The sequence below is a fragment of the Rhinatrema bivittatum genome, chromosome 10 (genome assembly GCF_901001135.1).
Source record: "Rhinatrema bivittatum chromosome 10, aRhiBiv1.1, whole genome shotgun sequence".
NCBI classification, from domain to species: domain Eukaryota; kingdom Metazoa; phylum Chordata; class Amphibia; order Gymnophiona; family Rhinatrematidae; genus Rhinatrema; species Rhinatrema bivittatum.
In genome coordinates, this window is record NC_042624.1 from 58,409,711 (window position 1) to 58,425,080 (window position 15,370).

Consider the following 15,370-nt stretch of genomic DNA (forward strand, 5'->3'; position numbering starts at 1 on the left):
GGGGAGGCTAAGGGGGTCATTTTAAAGGGTCGGGTGGGTTTTTTTATCGGGCCATCGGCGCCATTTATAATAGTGGCAGCCAAAATGGCGCCGATGGCCCGAGAGCGGGAAATCGCTCCGGGACCCCCCCACTGGACCACCAGATAATTTAAAACATTTTGGGGGGGTTCGGGAGGGTGGGGGATTTATTTTAAAGAGTCGGGTGGGTTTAGGGGTTGTTTTGGTGTGCCGGTTTTCCCACCCTCCCCCGATTTACGATTTTTCATGATAAATCGGGGGAATTTCTATTGTATCGCGACTCTAACGATTTTTGATGATTTAAAAAATATCTGACTATTTTTTTAAATCGTTAAAAAACGATTCACATCCCTATTGTGCTGTATCCCAGGAACGTAGCCGAACTTCCTGCAGTTCCTGAACCCCTTTTGTAGGGCCTGCTGGCTGGACTTCCTGTGGCATAGGTGACATCACATCCTGCCTCATATAAAAAGAAGCTCAGAACCATCTTCCAGTGCTTGCACAAGATAGGCAGTATCAACTTAACAGTGTTGCAAGGGCTCAGTATCCTCACTTAGTGACAGTAGGTTTAAGTCTTCAACTTTAAGGAGTTTGAGCTACTGGTGTCCACATGTGCTAGGCCTGTATCGATGGTGTGGAAATACAGATACAGTTATTTCTTGAGCAAAACTCTGTTTTCAAAACCACTTGGTCTAGGACTTGCGATACAAGTTTTCAGGTTAGAGGTGATTTTGTGCAAGAATATTTTGGCCTGGCCTGGAGAGGTATGCACATGTGAATTAGTGCAGCAGGATGGATTCACCACATAAGGAAGACCATAACATTCTGCAAAGTTATGTTAAGAAAGAAATGTTTTTGTTTATCTTAACCCTTGGAGTAAACTGAGTTGTTTTCCTCTTTACAATAATATTAGGTTTAAAATCCTCATTTACTCTTTCCATAGTAAATTTCAAAACCTCCATGGCAATAAATCCATGCTTACTTCAAGTAAAAGACAAATTTTCATGTAGGTTGTTTGAGACCTTGGCTGCTTGTATGGTCTACAATGGATGCCTAACACTTCAGTCGCATAGTCCCTGAAAAAGAGAATGAGAATTAAAGACCTGCACACTGGTTATGAACCGGTGTCCAAAAAGTACCACTCTGCCCTCCTCGAACAGAAAGCAGGCCTACATTGGGACCTTGTGCTACTCTTTGTGCAAATTATGAGGCCACTTGCATCTTCTGCCAGGCCGCTACTGAATTCAAAAGGTCCCAAAGCAGCAAGTTAAGGAGACAGATGTGCCCTGACTACTCAGGGTGGAGGGGAATGGACTCTGGTGAAGTGAACATAGCCGTGTCCCCTACTCAAGCCAGGCCTATGCTGCCGAGCAACTGGGGGTCAAGGAGCAACTGCCCCCCATGTCCCTCTACGACCACCTGAAAGAGCTTCTGCACCCTGGTCAGGGAGCCGGGGGCACCAAGTCCTTGTTACTGTTGTACTAGCAACGGTAACATGGAATAGACTTAGTTTTTGGGTACTTGCCAGGTTCTTATGGCCTGGATTGGCCACGGTTGGAAACAGGATGCTGGGCTTGATGGACCCTTGGTCTGACCCAGTATGGCATATTCTTATGTTCTTATGTTCTTACATCCGACTACCCCAATATCTGGGCTGCCTGCCAGACCAATGGGGTGGGGGAGGACAGTGGGAAAGGACCATACACGCCCTCAGGCCACCCCACACACACACAAACATAGAGCCCAGCAAAGACTCGCCCCCCGCCGATACAGCAGGCCATGTGCCCGCTCCCTGCTATACTGAGGCAATCCCCGGTCTCCATCCTCATCCCCCTGGTGTGTTCCCCCTTTCTCCAGTACCTGGTGCCAGAAGGATTGGCCAGCTGCTGGAGAAGAAGGGATCCCCCCTTTTGTGTGTGTGTGTGTCTGTGTTTTAACTCACCAGACCGTTGCCGCAACAGGGGGCTTCTAATCCTGCGCCACAAGCCGCCACAAACTAGGAGAGGCTGGCCTGCACTTCCCAACTGCCATCACCCTAATAGACATCACCAGTGCAGACCCACCATAGGCCCCAAAACTTGCTCTGCGCACATGGCGCAGCCGAGCACAATTAACAGGCCAACCAAAAAGAGGGGGAAAGGCCCGAGGAAGTTGACCTTAATGTTAGAAGTCAGAGGGCAAAAGATCTCTCCCCTGTCCAACGTGCTGGGCCTGGACTCCTACCCCAATGACCGCTCCCGGTCCAGGATCCCAATCCTTGCATCAGATTCCACCATGACTTGGAATGCAATACTTTTAGAGGGGCTCTTCCTTTCACGAGCAGTGCTCCCGATGATCCACTATCCGATATCCCAAGATGGAATACTGTTGGCCACACTTTGCTCACTTCGGCAGGGTCTGCATGAGGCCAATTCACCGGTAAGCCTTGCGGGCATTTGTTTTGTTTTAATTATAGCGATTACCAGCCAAGTACCTGAAGAAGGAGCTGTGAGGCAGCCATTGGTGGGGTTGTAATAGACTGCAGGACTCCATCAAGGCAGCAAAGGCAGGCCACGGTAGGAAGCATAACCACAAGCCCTTACCCTAGCTAGCAAAACCACCGAAAGAAGAGGCTGGGGGATAGGCCAGCCCACTTTTAAATTCTGTTTGCTGGGCCAACCCCCCCCCCCCCCCCCCCCCAGCCTCTGCCTTCTCCTTTGCTCCAGAAGCGCAGCACTTCGCTGGTTGTGGCCTCCCTTCCTTAGTTGGGGCAGGACGGCTCCCTTCTCTGAATCTCAACTAAGCCTAATTGAGAGTCCAAAACAATGTTTCTTATAGTCCTATGCTGCAAACACCTAAACTTCACTAGTCATGCACTTCTGACCTCCAGTAATGTATCCCAAGGGCTACCTGCCCCAGCTGCACTACAATACCCCAAACCTCTGATAACCCACAAATGTTTCCTGCCTTAATTACAGTGCAAATGTACCCATGTTACCTGTGTTGCTATCCTACCCATATGTGCCTCACTTGATGCTAGCCCCATTGAAGCTATTATCCCATCCCATGAATTGTATTCATTATTTATTCTTGGTTATTTGATTTTGTATTGATTCTATTTTATTATTATGATTGATTTATGTTTGAATTTTTTAATTGGATTTCATATGTTTTGTATTTTATTTTTTATAAATGATTTGTTTTTTATTTAGTAGATTGTATATTATTTATATTGAATTATGATTGATTTCGATTGTACTTCATTTGAAGATGTTTTATCAAAAGTAAATCATGAAATTTAAAAAAAATCCTATTCATTTTAATTTTGTTTTCAATTCTGTTACAACATACATTGATCTTTCAAGATGGAAAAGTATGTAATAAATGATGATGAAAATGACTCCTGACTAAATTCAATATTAAATATTTAGTACTGTAGAGTTATTATAATATAGCACCTCTACAACAGTCCTACATTTGTTGTGATTGTGTCAGGGGATTCTTTTCAAGATTCCTATTCCATTCAAACTTTGTTCAATGACTTTTCCTTTGCCGTTGACTTAACCTTAGTCCCATAGATACTCTCATTGTAATCCCCCTGCCAGTTTGTTTATAAAGACTTTGAGGCAATGTCAGTACTATAATGTCCATTATTATCATACAACTGTACTTCTACAGAATCCACAGTTATGTTGGCCTCCACAATGAGAGAAGACATTCAACTTTGATGAAAAGTATATACTGTAAAGCAGAGGGGGGGATTATTTTTAAATCAAAAGGTTTCTTTATATTTTCCACTTGGAAAAGGTCCCATACTACCATAGTATTGTATTGGGTATTATATACCCCTGGCCAGGAAAACCTGGAAAAGAACATAAGAAATTGCCATGCTGGGTCAGACCATGGGTCCATCAAGCCCAGCATCCTGTTTCCAACAGTGGCCAATCCAGGCCATAAGAACCTGGCAATTACCCAAACACTAAGAAGAACCCATGCTAATGATGCAATTAATAGCAGATGCTATTCCCTAATTGATTAATAGCCATTAATGGACGACTTCTCCAAGAACTTATCCAAACCCTTTTTGAACCCAGAATATAAAAGAGATCAGAATAGGAGGAAGATTCCAATTCCCATAAGACCTTGGGGCTCTGGATGGGGAGGAACCACACAGGCTTTACATCACCAAGGGGAGGAGGGAGCCAGATGTGTTGGGAGCAGGTTGAGAATTTTCCAGAAGGAGGGGTGGGATAAGAAAAGGAAGGTGCTCTATTAGAACCAGCAGAAGCAACAGAACAGATGGAGGTGGAGGTGAGCAACAGCCCTGAGGAAGAGGCTGAGCTTATGGACGTAGGAGACCAGTGGTGGAAACCTCTCTAGGAACAAGGAGCTTTGCATGATAGAAGCTTTGTAGGAACCCTGCCATGGATGGATGTTGCCACAGCTAGAGAGGAAAAGGAAAAAGAAAAAGTCTAAAGCTCAGCTGTAGGCTACAGTGGGAGGTGGCAGTAGGAGCTGGATCCTTCAAAACCAGGCCCTTAGAGCCTGAGTCGGCCACACGCTGCAGAGGAAACAGTTTCAGAGAGACTGTATAATGCTGAAAGAATGAGTGGCTGTAATATACCAGAAGCCGATGTTAGATTAAAGTTAAAGACTGGGATCTATCAGGATGACTTGGGATGGTATCTGCTTAATGGGGTAGCTCTGTCACATATAAGAGATGAAAAAGACAGAGGGACTAATGGAAAAGGGACTGCTCTAGTAGTGGAAGTAGAAAGACTACAGAATCTCATTCCGCTAGTCTAAGACTGTGATAGAGATTGTTTTGCCGGATGTTTGAACAGTGACACTATTGGAAAGAATGAGGTAAAATTGTTGGTTAAAGACTTTATGCTCCTAAGACACCACAGACTTTCTCCTGGACCTTTGCTGTGGGAGGGCATCCATTTCTTGCATTCCTGACCTGTGGCATTGCTGGAAGGAATAGGGTGCCTTAGATCTCTTGTTGAAAAAGCATTTGAAGTTTTGCATGGTTTCATCATAGCTTTTCAGCTAGTAACATCCAAAGAGAATATTTTTTCTTATTAGATTCAAATGACACAGTCATTGTATCTAGATACTTCGTTTACTATCAGGATTACGTCATTTGCTCTTTGATTCAGATTTCCATACTGTTGTGCGAGCTATCATCTTTCCACATGTTGATTATTATAACAACTTGTTATTAGGTTTACCTAAATCCACTCTACAACCTTTGCAGTTATTAATTAATTCAGCTGCTAGACTTGTTTCTAACATTAAGCGATTTGAGCATATCACACCAATTCTTTCTAATCTAAAGTGGTTATCTATCTCTGAGCGGATTTGGTATAAGATTGCTATGACAGTTTTCAAATTACTTAGTCCTGAGTCTCCTCCTTGGACAAATGCATTATTAAGAATTTATTAACCTACTCATGGGTTGAGATCCTCACAACTTGGTCTACTTGACATACCCTCTGTCCATCTTGCGCATCTTTCCTCAACTCGTGAAACATCTTTTTCTGTAGCTGCTCCTGCCTCATGGAATTCCCTTCCATATGAGTTACACACACAAGATAACTTTAAAAAATTCAGGCATCAATTAAAAAATGTTCTTCTTCAATATGCGTATGGTGTGCTCTAAATTTGATGATGGATTATTATTTGTTGATCAAAACAATTTGAACTTCCTCTGGTAAACATGTTCTGTTTTGTGCTTGTTATTTATTCTTTGTTGTTGCTAATGGTATGACTGTTTGTTGTACTTTCTGTTTTCAGATTATTTTATGTATGTTTTATTGTAAATCGCCTAGACCTATTTTGTGACAGGCGATTAATACATTTTAATAAATGAAATGAAATAAGAGTATCTTATTGAGGGAGGGAATGATCATGATCTTAAAGTTGCCTTGGACTAAATTGGCCCATATTATACCAGCAAAAATCACACAGGCATATACATTATCACATGCTATAATATTACTGCAAGTTATGCTACTATGCAATAAATTGTTATACCATGATATATTTAGAGGAATTGAAAAATGGTGAGAAGTTAAAGGCAAGAGATTTATTTCAACATATAAAGGTAAGAAAGATACACATACAATGAAACTAAGAATACATAAATGCAATACAGGGAAGGAAAAAGAACTGAATTTCTAAATTTAGAAGATGTTAAATGGAGACAGGCATGGAAGAAAAGACAGAAGCTACTTATAGCAAATTTAGAAATACATGAGTATGCAAAAACAAGATCATATACAAATGGACTTTTTCTCATTTCCTATACAAATCAAGCTATTTCACCAGCTTCACTTATAAATTATATACTGTAGATATATATTAATGTATTATATATACAGAATATGCATTATATAATCTGCTTCCAGCAGACCTGCAGTGAATAGCAGAAATCTTAGAGCCAATGGCAGTATGAAAGTGACTGGGTTATTTGTCTGAAATTCATACCTATTAAAATAGATTTGACTATTTATCCTTTACTTTATATACCAGTCATCTACTGAAAGCCAGGGTGCAGATTGCACAAAAGTTCTTATCTTCATTAAAGTATAGTAGTATATCAGATTGGCTGACAGTGTCATATTTTGCTTATTGATGGATGCATGGCAAGTGCATATTTTCTGAAAGGAGATATAGCATGAGTTTCACCATCACACATTTGTCATGATGAGCCGCCCAATTTTGCACTGCCATGTTCTCCAGATTTAAAGTGATAGCCCATTTTGTGAGATACCTAATGGGAACATATTGACATGAGTCTTCATGTCCTGTAGAGTAAGACATGGGTAATTCATGCATGCTGCAGATTTTATATTTTTTGTATTTTACATGATAAAATGAGATGCTTATTATAAATAGAAGTAAAGTATCCTAATATCAGGCCTGGTTTTACAGCAATGCACCTTATAAACAGATTGCACTATATACTTCTAAACTATACTTTGAGCAGGATAGCTAAAGATTCCGAAAATTCAAACAACATGTTACATACATGATGTGCTGTTTTAGGAGGCTGGGTATTAGCGTCTGAATTAAACATGCATGGAAAGTCCAGGGCTGACAGCAGAATGCATGAAGCTCCCAGTTCTCTTTCCTCTTGTCAGCATGCATTACAGGAATTTCAGGTGCAATCATTGATCACGTACAGTAAATTCCACATAGGGAGTGCATTTGAATACCCAAGAACACATAAGAGTCAATATTCAAACACCTCGGAGCGCATAAGATAACCAGTTAAATTTACCCTTTTATCTGTACAATGTTATTCAGTGCTTCTGACTGGCCCCTTTTTTACACAGCTAAATTTTGGGACTTGGAACTTTAACCACACATATTTAGCCAATTACAGGGATCAGATTTTTAAATGGGGAGATTTACCTGGATAAAACCTGATTCTAGCCAGGGAAATCTTTTGAATATCATTCCCATAGGTAAGAAATAACTTGGGATAAACCAAGTAGTAAAATGGCCACCAATATTTCCATAAATATATATACAAAATATGTATGTTTTAACTGTACATCACCTTGGGTGAGATGCATAGGCGATTAAAAAATATTAATAAACATAATAAACTGAAGAACAATTCTTGGTGCTGTTCACGTACAGTTACGTTACTCTGCCATCAGACCAAATAGCTCCTTAAGATATTCATGGCTTTGACATGTTACATGCTATATCATCCTTTTACATGTACATATCATGACAGTATTCTACTTGTTGGGAAAAAATCATCAAAAAGAAATCAAACCATTTGCCAGCTTCAGAACCTTTACAATTCAAAATATTCTCATATAAGGTCTAGTAGAGAAGATCAGTCAGGAGGTGTATCTAGTAGCATAGAAGTGCAGGTGCTATGTTTTCATGTTTTTAGAATTCATGCACATACCCATCAGTGCAGTCTGCTTTGGTCATTTAAGAAATGAACATGAAAGAAATGTGAGAAAAGTTTAACACAAAAGCAAATCTTAGATTAAAAAAAAACAACCAAATCTCAGTGTGAGCTTTCCACTTCCTGTATAAGAAAAAAATGTTGTGATTAATAAAGGGGATGCGTGCTCCTCGGAAAAAGTTCCCTTCACTTTTATTGCTCATAAAATATTTATATTCTCTACTGGTGAGTATTACGTATAACTTCTGGTGTGTCCGAACTTTTATGACATAGCAAGCAACAAATACATGTAAAATTCAGCTTTCAACATTTGGGCTTTTTTCATTATCAAGTCACATTATGATAATAAACTGATCTGATTCTAACTATAACCAGGGGAAGCAGTGTAACAGGTACAAAACTTACTGTGCTGACCTTAATTTCTAAACCATGCTCTTCAAATGAGAGACCCACTAACGTCTGGACACAATCTCCTTCTCCGGCTGCTCTCTGCTGCATGTTGGTACTATAGCTTTCACAAAATGACTATGCTCATCTTAACGGTCCTCTCTGTGTCTCGGAAGGTAGCTTTACCTCCACGTTAAGGCCCCTCTGCGATGGTATCTGATCAGGCATCTTTTACCCCTTTCCCAAAACCTCAGCTCAAATTCAGCTTCCTCTACCTTTTTTACACTGGTTCTTAAATACGATATAAACTCTCCTATACTCTTCATTAATTCTGATTTCATACTGGTCTCTTTTTTTCAGTAGCTATGACATCAGTTGTAGTTCTAAGTCACTGTATCCTTTCTTATTTATATCTGTCATATCTATGTAAAACTGCTCTCATAACTATTATTCTAATTATCCAGCTACTTGTCTCATTTTGCCTTTTTTTTTTTTTTTATAGAACTCTTCATGCAGAAATGTGGTTGTTTGATTTCATAATTAAATTACAGAATGGGTCCACACCTTTTCTATCCTGAGAAACCTCCCAGACTGTCCATCTCTGAAAGGATTAAATTCAAAGTTACTTAACTGTGCTTCAATCAATCGCTTAGTTGAAAATAGCATTTTAAACTCATTTCACCCTTTTCATTCCTCCCACTTTAAGAAACATTTAATTGTAAAAATCATTTGTCTCATTTTCTGTTAAGGAAACTGTTTGTAAAATACATTTGTATGAAAAATGCTATTTATAATAGGTTATATTATATTATAAAATAAATATTTGCTTTTAAAGCAGTATAAGAATTTATGCAAACCTACTATTAGCAAGTGTTCCAAAATACAGAATATATTTTTGGATTACTTTTCAGTGACTGTATTCATCAATATCTTTCACACTTATTCAATGCTCTCCCATAGTGCTTTCCCATTGAAAATGATGGGGAAATAGCAGAAATGTATATAACATGATGAATAGAGCCATTGTAACTCAGTTCAAAGCATCTCCTATTGCTCAATATTTCAAAGAATATAAACACTAGATTGGCCTAACTAGTAATTTTCCTGTTCCCCCCAGTCAACTGCTGGCTCATCATCCATTCGCAGAATGAGGTAGGAAAGAAGTTGAAAAAGATTCTGCCACAGTAACAAAGAGACATAAAAGGAGATGTCGCTTACATCTATCTCACAGCGGTCTCCGGCAAAACTGACATCACAGATGCACTGGAATCTGTTCGGTAGGTTCTGACACAGGCCTCCGTTCAGACAGGGGTCAGACTCACACTCATCGATGTCAACTTCACATCTGAAAAGCATGAAATAGTAAGCAAAACAATGTCATTAATGAAATTATATTCTATACCACAAATTTAGACTACCCCTTGATGCCTCAATCAGGAGAGAGTCTCCATTCTGAAAGCAAATTACTGCATGACTGGAATGTCCCATCATGCCACATTGCATGACTTGGCTTGTGATGCAACTCACTTCCTTAAGAGCCACCATGAATCATTCTCTGAATTGTTGATGTATCTGAAGTTTTTAATGCTGGTTTGAATACAGTTAGACATGCTTTTGTGAGGTATTAATTAATATGGGTATTTAAGCAATAATCACCAATGTAACAGGCTTGCTTTACTAGGTAGTGATTGGTACAAAAGTTATTAAAAAACAGAGTTCATTAGGCAAAATATAGATCAAAGTTTGCAAGATACTGTATTTAAAAAAAAATGTTATTCTTTGTTACCCATCATTTGAAATTGTGGGAATATGAGATACTTCTAATGGGTCTTTTCTTCTCCACTTTTAATGAAGTTGATTATATAAATAATAGTAAAAATGACTTTCTCTGAGCACTGCAGAGTGCATTCCAGATATTTAGAACTTACTTATTAATTATGTAAAAGACATTTTTTCATGTACTTTTGTTAAACTTCAAAAATTGTGTATTTATGGTTTATTATACTTAAAATGCTATACGTTTCTTCCCCCCACTCGATTCCTTCCTCTTCAATTTGTATTACAATTATTCCTTGAAAAGTCTTCTCTGTTTACTTTTGCCTTTTTACTAAGCACAACAATCTCACGGGGGAATTTAGTCGTCATTATTGGGGGAATAAGACCAAGCTACTATTTGAGATGATCACACCAGTGTATCAAAGGCAGGAGTGTTGGAAACGAAGACCTGTAAAGGGCAATAACATTCGTTATAGTCTTCCGTAATCGTCAATAATATAGTAACATAGTACATGATGGCAGATAAAGACCAAAAAGGCCCAATTAGTCTGCTAAGCAGCGATTTTATGCACATACCCAAAATAAATCAAATTTCACATGGAGCACAACTCCCATTCCTGTGTTGTCCACCTTTAGAGTTGCAACTGCCGCTGTCTGCAGGTTTCTCCAAGCATCCAGGAAGACCAATGCAGCCATATCACTGCTGCCCTGGGCTGCAACTGTCACTCAGTGACGGTTGCCCAGTGCTTCCTTACTGTTCGCTTGCCACCAGGGATCCTCTGTGCTTATCCCATGCTTTCTTGAAGCCTGTTACTATCTTTGTCATCACCACCTTCTCTAGGAGGACATTCCAGGCATCCACCACCCTCTCCTTGAACAAAAATACCTCCTGACCTTGTTGCTGAACCTACTCGCTTGGAGCTTCATATTGTGACCACAAGTTCTACAGCTTTCTATACATTTGTACCTTTCATGTATTTAAGTATCCGTATCATAGCCCATCTCACCTGGTTTTCTAGGGTATACATATTAATTTTCTTCAGTCTGATAGGGCTTCCGGTACAAATCCTGCAGCATTGTGGTTGCCCTTCTCTAGCATCTCTATATCCTTGCTAAGCTACAGCCTCCATAATGGAACACAGTACTCCAGGTGACGCCTTGTTAGCCACAGGTAGTTACGTACAATAATTGAAAGAAGGTCAGAGGTCAGCCTACCGCCATATGATAATCCAAAAAAGGTAAACCAATAACAGTCTGCAGCAAAGTGGAGAAAAATGCTTCCTGATCCACACATTTCCTTATGATCTAGTTACACTGTCAAACCCATCAATTCCTTTCTCCTTTAAAGGCCTGTCCTATTTTACCCGTTTTTGTATAATGACCATGACCTTTTCTGTTCATAAAATGTTCCAGACTTGCTGCAGTGAACTCTTTTGTCACTCAGCTTGGTGGTGAGGGTTTGTTTTTGTTCTGGTGGTAAAAAGATCCCCTGTAATATGCCTGTAAGATTCATTAATATATATTTATAATTTCCTGTTCAAGAAAAAATAAAGAAGCAAAAAATCCAAATCTGATTTCCTCACAGTCTTCTCTCTGCTCTGACAGAGACAATTCTTTGGAAACTAGCCTTACATAGAATCAAAAGTTTAGAAACATCCAGGCAAAATTATAGCAATCAAATTTCCTATATTAAATGTGGATCTCCCTTCCTTCAGAATCTAACTCGCTATGGTCGATCTGTTAATATGTGTTGGTTCTGAACACACACAGAGGCCAATACTCCGAAAACACTAAAATGGATGTTCTGTGGGATAAATGAACATTGAGGAATAAAGCTATTCAGGTATACACCCCTGGATAATTTTGAAACCTAATCAGTTATCCTTGAATATCAAAGTTATCTGGGAATGTGTTCCCGGATAATAATCTGACCAGCTATATTCCAAGCATATAGCCAGTTTAGCAATTCTAGTTGTAAAAAAAATTGACTGAGTGGATTTTCCAGACCGACCCCTCACCCCAGTGAAAGCAAAGCCAGCACTGCTGACCGAGTCCTCCTGAGCCCTAAGCCTTCCAAAAAATGTAACATAATGTTGTGGGCCATAGGCCCGGAAAGCTCCTTCTCCCCTAAAAGTCAATAATAGGGATGTGAATCGTTTTTGAACGATTACAATTATCGTCCGATAATTTTAAAATCGTTCTAAACCGTTAGAGTACATGATACAATACAAATGCCCACGATTTATCGTCAGGAGCATTTATATTGTATCGTTAAATAGGGCACGGGAATTATTTGGGGGAGGGTGGGAAAACCGGCACACCAACACAACCTCTAAACCCACCCCGACCTTTTAAAACAAATTCCTTACACTCCCCCACCCTCCCGAACCCCCCCAAAATGTTAAATTACCTGGTGGTCCAGTGGGGGGGGGGGATCCCCGGCGCGATCTCCCGCTCTCGGGCCATCGGCGCCATTTTGGCTACCACTGATAAAAAGGCGCCGATGGCCCGAAAAAAAAACCCCACCCCGACCCTTTTCAAATTACCCCTTTGCTTCTCCCACCCTCCCGACCCCCCCAAAAACCTTTTAGATGTACCTGGTGGTCTAGCGGGGGGTCCAGGAGCCATCCCTTCAATCGTGCCGGTGCTGGAGGTTTCAAAATGGCGCCGATCGCCTTTGCCCTTACCTTGTCACAGGGAGTGACCGTCGCTCCCTGTGACAAGGTAAGGGCAAAGGCGATCGGCGCCATTTTGAAACCTCCAGCACCGGCACGATTGAAGGGATGGCTCCTGGACCCCCCGCTAGACCACCAGGTACATCTAAAAGGTTTTTGGGGGGGTCGGGAGGGTGGGAGAAGCAAAGGGGTAATTTGAAAAGGGTCGGGGTGGGTTTTTTTTTTCAGGCCATCGGCGCCTTTTTATCAGTGGTAGCCAAAATGGCGCCGATGGCCCGATAGCAGGAGATCACGCCGGGGACACCCCCCCCCCCCCACTGGACCACCAGGTAATTTAACATTTTTTTTGGGGGGGGGGGTCGGTGGGGTTTTGTTTATCTGCTCAGGCCTCACTAAAAATTTAACAATGTGAATTGGAATCGGAACGATTCCAATTCACAATCTCTAACGATCCGATTTTTCCCTCCCACCATCCGAACCTGATCGTTAAGACGATCGGGCACACGATTCACATCTCTAGTCAATAATCAAATCATAAGCCTACAGCAGGAGGGACATATTCTCAGAGAACTTTAACCCTGCTCTTGTACATGTCTGGAGACAGTAACATAGTAAATGTCGGCAGAAAAAGACCCAAGTGGTCCATCCAATCTGACCAGCAATCTTTTTTGTGTGTGTTTTTTGTGGTTGTTTATTCATAGGACAATTGTTGCTCTATGCAGATTACCCCAATCAACAAGGGTTACTCTTTCTTCTCCATCATTTAGCCACCAAGAATCCGCTGTGTTTATCCCATGCCCTTTTGAATTCCATTACCATCCTTGTCCTCATTACCTCTACTGGGAGGGCATTTTATGCATCCATCACCCTTTCTGTAAAGAAATGCTTCCTGACATTGGTTCTGACTTGACCTTCTTAGAGCTTCATATTATGACCCCTTGTTCTACAGTTTTCTTTCCATCATAAAAGTTTTTGATTCCTGTGCATTAATACCTTTCAGGTACTTAAAAGACTATTATATCACTTCTGTCCCTCCTCTTCTCCAGTGTATACATATTTAGGTCTTTCAATCTCATCTCATATATCTTTTGGTGCAGACCCCACCCATTTTAGTTGCATTTTTCTGGACCGCTTCCATCCAGACTCCAATTTCTTTTTAGATATGGTCTCCAGAACTAAACACAGCACTTCAGATGTAGCCTCACCAATGACCTCTTTTGGATAATAGGGCTAGGGGGCACTCCATGAAGTTAGCAAGTAGCACATTTAAAACTAATCGGAGAAAATTCTTTTTCACTCAACACACAATTAAGCTCTGGACTTTGTTGCCAGAGGATGTGGTTAGTGCAGTTAGTGTAGCTGGGTTCAAAAAAGGTTTGGATAAGTTCTTGGAGGAGAAGTCCATCAACTGCTATTAATCAAGTTGACTTAGGGAATAGCCACTGCTATTAATTGCATCAGTAGCATGGGATCTGTTTAATGTTTGGGTATTTGTCAGGTACTTGTAGCCTGGATTGGCCACTGTTGGGTTTGATGGATCCATGCTCTGACCCAGTATGGCAATTTCTTATGTTCTTATGACCTGTGCAGGGGCATTATCATGTCCTTTTTCCTGCTGCTTATACCTCTCTCTATGCAGCCCAGCATTCTTCTGGCCTTAGCCACCAATTTGTCACATTGCTTCGCCACCTTCAGATCATCAGACATTATCAACCCGAGATCTCTCTCCCAGTCTGTGCACATCAGGTTTTGGTGCCCCCCCCCCCCCTTAACATACAGCTCCTTTGGATTTCTGTACTCCAAATGCATGACTCTGCCCTTCTTGGCATTGAATCTCAACTACCAAACCTTCATCTGCTCCTCACGTGTTCTTATATTTTAGTTCATGCTCTCTACTCTTTCAGGTGTGTCCATTCTGTTGCAGATCTTAGTGTCATCAGCAAAAAGACAAACTTTTCCTTCTAACCCTTCCACAATATCACTTACAAAGATATTGTACAGAACTGGTCCGAGAACCGATCCCTAAGGCACATCACTTATCACTTTTCTGTCCTCAGAGCAGGCTCCATTTATGACCACTGCTATCATCTGTCAGTCAAACAATTTATGAGCCATTCCACCACCTTAGGATCTATTCCCAGGCTTTTCAATGTGTTCATCAGCCTCCTATGTGGGACTGTATCAAAAGCTTTGGTACAATCCAGTTAAATCACATCAAGTCTCATCCTTGATCTAATTCTCTAGTCACCCAATCAAAAAAGTCAATCAGATTTGTCTGATATGATCTTCCTCTGATGAAACATATTGTCGCAGATCATTCAACCCACTCATTTCAGATAGTTCACTAGCTTTTCCTTCAAAAGCATCTCCATTAGATTTTTCCACCACCAAGGTAAGGTTAACCATTCTGAAGATTCTAGGCTCCTTCCTGCTACCATTTTTGTGAAATAGGACCAGCACCACTCCAGTTTGCAAGCAGGTCTTTCAGCTGACCTCCCAGCCTCTCTCTCAGTTCCTTCGGTATCCTGGGATGTATCTCATCTGGTCCCATGGTCTTGTGCAATTCTAGTTTTGCTAGTTCCATGCAAACACTCTCTTC

The 15,370-nt window shown here is 40.8% G+C and overlaps 1 protein-coding gene across 4 annotated transcripts in view; it reads right to left on the minus strand.

Annotated features, from left to right (window-relative positions):
* The window catches only part of CRB1 (crumbs cell polarity complex component 1), a 241,576-nt gene that overhangs the window by 35,976 nt on the left and 190,230 nt on the right, over positions 1-15,370 (minus strand). For all 4 annotated transcript variants that reach the window (XM_029618610.1, XM_029618608.1, XM_029618609.1 and 1 more), the window contains one exon: positions 9,539-9,665. In XM_029618610.1, coding sequence (XP_029474470.1) covers positions 9,539-9,665 — 127 coding nt within the window. The remainder of the gene's footprint in view (positions 1-9,538; positions 9,666-15,370) is intronic.